General features: G+C 49.4%; 1 protein-coding gene across 1 annotated transcript in view; it reads left to right on the top strand.

Moving 5' to 3' along the window:
* The window catches only part of KIF24 (kinesin family member 24), a 50,515-nt gene that overhangs the window by 30,818 nt on the left and 15,986 nt on the right, over positions 1–3,711 (top strand). The window contains exon 8 of the mRNA XM_015411432.1: positions 3,033–3,138. Within this exon, the coding sequence (XP_015266918.1) occupies positions 3,033–3,138 (106 nt within the window). The remainder of the gene's footprint in view (positions 1–3,032; positions 3,139–3,711) is intronic.

Raw genomic sequence — 3,711 nt, 5'->3', positions numbered from 1 at the left:
ATTTTTTTAATTGATATTTTATTAAGTGTGTGTTTGTGTATCCAGATATTTTTATGCATATCTTAACACTTCATTTTTCATATTCTCCTCTTTCTAAGAATCAAATTAAACATTGAAAGCATATAAGTACTCTCTTATCCTCATTATCTTATTCCCTTTCTTTACCTGCTTGCCCAAACCACCGTGCAACTTCCTCTGATTCGCGATCTAAACATTATTACATTCTTCTATATTTCTTTTTGCTGGATTCCCTCTGTGCATCCTTATTTTATACTTCTAGTCTTTCCTCCAGAGCTGCGGTGGCTCAAGTGGTTAAGACGCTGAACTGCAGGCTGTCGAAGGTCGGTAGTTCAGCAGTTCAAGACCCAAGTTGCCGCATGACGGAGTGAGCTCCCGTCTCTAGTTCCAGCTCCTGCCAACCTAGCAGTTCGAAAGCAAGAAATTGCAAGTAGATAAATAGGTACTACTTTGGTGGGAAGGTAACAGCATTCCGTGCGCCTTGGTGTTTAGTCATGCCGGCCACAAGACCACAGAAACGTCTCCGGACAGCGCTGGCTCTTCGGCTTGGAAACGAGATGAGCACCGCAACCCTAGAGTCGGACTTGACTGGCTTTCGAGCAAGGGAACCTTTACCTAGTCTTTCCTCCATGCCTTTAAAGGAAAGGTGAACAGTGTTGCCTCCGTAACTGGGTGCTGCAAAGGGAGCCTCTGCAACAGGAGGAAACCCTCCTCCCTCTTATCGGAGGTCTTGGGGGGAGCACACCCTTCCCCTCCTTGCTGTGCCCTTGGCTTTAATGATCCCATTCCTATTGTCTATTTGCCATTACTGCTGAGCGATTTCATTGAGTGCCCGTGGTTTAGCAACTTATAGGGTTATTCAGCCCTCATCACAGCTCTCTCAGAGCTCTCTCAGCCCCACCCACCTCACAGGGTGTCTGTCGTGGGGAGAGGAAGGGAAAGGAATTTGTAAGCCGCTCTGAGACTCCTTCGGGTAGTGAAGGGCGGGGTGTAAAAACCAGCTCTTCTTCTCTCCTTCCACGCTGCACTCCGCCATCTCCGATAATGTTTGGCACCTGCATGGATGCTGTACATCCTCAGCTGGTACACAGCTGGTACACAGAATGTGACTTGCCACTGCCAGGTATAGGTGGCTTCAAGCAACTTCAGGTAGCACCTCTGTTGTGAGAGAGGCCGAGGGAGAGTGTCCCATCTTGTGATAGGAGCGATGCTTCATTTCTGCCCAAAGTACACTGATAAGCAACTCCCAGTGGATTGCATCCTGTGGTGGCATGAATGGAAGATGCTCACGGAGGCAGATTTTCCCCTGCTTTCGTAGCAGAGATCTTCAGCCTGCAAGAACAGTGGATGGATCAGACCAGTGAGGGTCCATCTACTCCAGCCTCCTGTCTCACACAGTGGCCAGCCAGTTCCTCTGGAGGGCCAACAACAGGGCAGAGAGGCTGAGGCCTTCCCCTGATGTTGCTTCCTGGCTCTGGGATTCAGAGGATTAGTGCCTGTGAACATGGAGGCCCCCCTCAGTCTTCATGGCGAATAGCTACTGATAGGCTTCTCCTCCATGAATCTGTCTAATTCCCTTTTAAAGCTGTTTATTCCTGTGGCCATCACCACATCCTCTGGCAGCGAATTCTGTATTTGAATCCCTTGTTGAGTGAAGCAGTATTTCCTTTTGTCCCTCCTGAATCTACTGCCCATCAGCTTCATTGGATGCTCTCAAGTGCTAGTATTTTGGGGGAGGCCACGGGCAGGGCTGTTTCCTTCCCGATTTTATGCAGCCCGAATGTAGAATCGTTCTACTGTCCTGCTTATCAAAAGACAACAGCCTAGAGTTGCAGGCAGTGTGGTGCAACAGCATTGGGTCCGGAACAGTGTTCCCTCCAAGCTGAGTTAGTGTGAGCTAGCTCACAGTCTTTTAGCCTCCGGCTCACCCATTTTGGTCTCAGCTCAGGAAGGCGGGCTCTAGAGCAAACTGATTTAAGCAGCAACCAAACCGCTCGCTCACAACTTTAATGGCAGTAGCTCACAAAGTAGGATTTTTGGTCACAAGATTCCACAGCTTAGAGGGAGCATTGGCCCGGAAGTGGGGAAACGCCGGGCCAGATCCCTGCTCCGCTGTGAGGCTGTGTTGACCCCTCACAGGGTTATTGTGTAGCCCCACTCCAAACTCCTGAAGCAACTTATATCACTCTTCTCTCTTCCATTTTACCCTCACAACAACTGTATGAGCTACTTCAAGATGGGTATCTGTGTTTGTCTGTCTGTAGTGGTAGAAAAGAGCAAGGGTTCAGTAGCTCCTTAAAGACTAACAACATTTTTGGCAGGGAGGAGCTTTCGTGAGTCACTGCCACTTCTTCAGATACAACTAGAATGGGAGTCCAACTGTCCTGTTTATTGGAAAGTGGAATAATCTCAGATGCTGAATGACATTAGCAGACAAATGACAATAGCAGATGTGATTGGAATTAGGTGAGAGATGCTGAAGGGTAATAGGTGTAGAGAAGTCAGCATTGGTAATGAGACAGGAAACCTAGATCTCGATTCAGTCCAGGTGGATGCATTGTCTTGAGCTTCATTATCAGTTGTAATTCAACAGTCTCTCTTTCTAATCTCCCTTTGAAATTCCTTTGTAAGAGAACGGTTACTTGTAGGTCAGAAACTGAATGTCCTGGAAGGGTAAAATGTCCCCCCAACTGTTTTTTGAATGTTGTGGTTCCTAATGTCTGAGTGATGTCCATTAATTATTTGTCGAAGGGACTGGCCTGTGTGGGACGCAAATCTCACAGCCCCGTGAGGGGCTCAAAGCTCGTTCTTCTACTGCACACCAACATATCTGTCCTCTGAAACTACTGGCGAGGTGTGACCGGCCCGAGGTCACCCAGCAAGCTTCGCTGGCAGAGTGGGGATTCAAACCTTGGAATATCCCAGAACCTTCTTCCCCACACTGGCTCTCAGACGACGCGAAGGTGATCGCAACAGCAGCGTAATAATAACAGCAACATTGAAATGTTTTCTAGGATCTCGTTCATCGATCTGGCGGGCAGCGAAAGAGCAGCTGATGCCAGAGACTCTGACAGGCAGACAAAAATGGAAGGCGCAGAAATAAATCAAAGCCTTCTGGCGGTGAGTTCTGAATTGTCATGTCGGGTGCACTTCCCTGAGATGGGCTGCAGGCAGTTTTCCGGCAAGCGGGATGGTCCCCGGATGGGACGGGGGGCGGCTTTACGCCTCGGAGCGGAACACCAGTCTCAGGGGCCTGTTCGTTTTTCTTAATCGTCAGAAAGGGCGGGGCCGAAGTTAAGCTTTGCAGGGCCCCGAGCAGAGATTTACTTTCAGTGCCTTCTGCTTTGTACTCTGGTTGTGTTTTCTGATATGTCGAGGTCTGTTTTGGGGGGAAAAACAACAACTGTTATTTGGTTGATCTCGGCGTTTCTGTTTTAATTTGATCTGACCCGGAATGGCCCGGGCTAGCCCGATCTCATCAGATCCCAAAGAGTGATGAACGCATGGAACTCACTGCCACAGGAAGTGGTGGTGGCTACAAGCATGGACGGCTTCAAAAGGGAATTAGATAAGCACAAGGGGTGGACCCGCGATACTCGCAGGGGCGGGGGAGGCAGAGGAGGAAGCAGCAGGAGGAGGTAAGTACCCCCCCATCCTGCCGGTTCCCCCCTGTCCTCCACCCCCCCTTGATCT

The sequence above is a fragment of the Gekko japonicus genome, unplaced genomic scaffold (assembly GCF_001447785.1).
Source record: "Gekko japonicus isolate JY-2015 unplaced genomic scaffold, Gekko_japonicus_V1.1 scaffold3725, whole genome shotgun sequence".
NCBI lineage: Eukaryota > Metazoa > Chordata > Lepidosauria > Squamata > Gekkonidae > Gekko > Gekko japonicus.
Note: the sequence above shows the minus strand (reverse complement) of the source record. Positions and strands in the feature narration are given on the sequence as shown.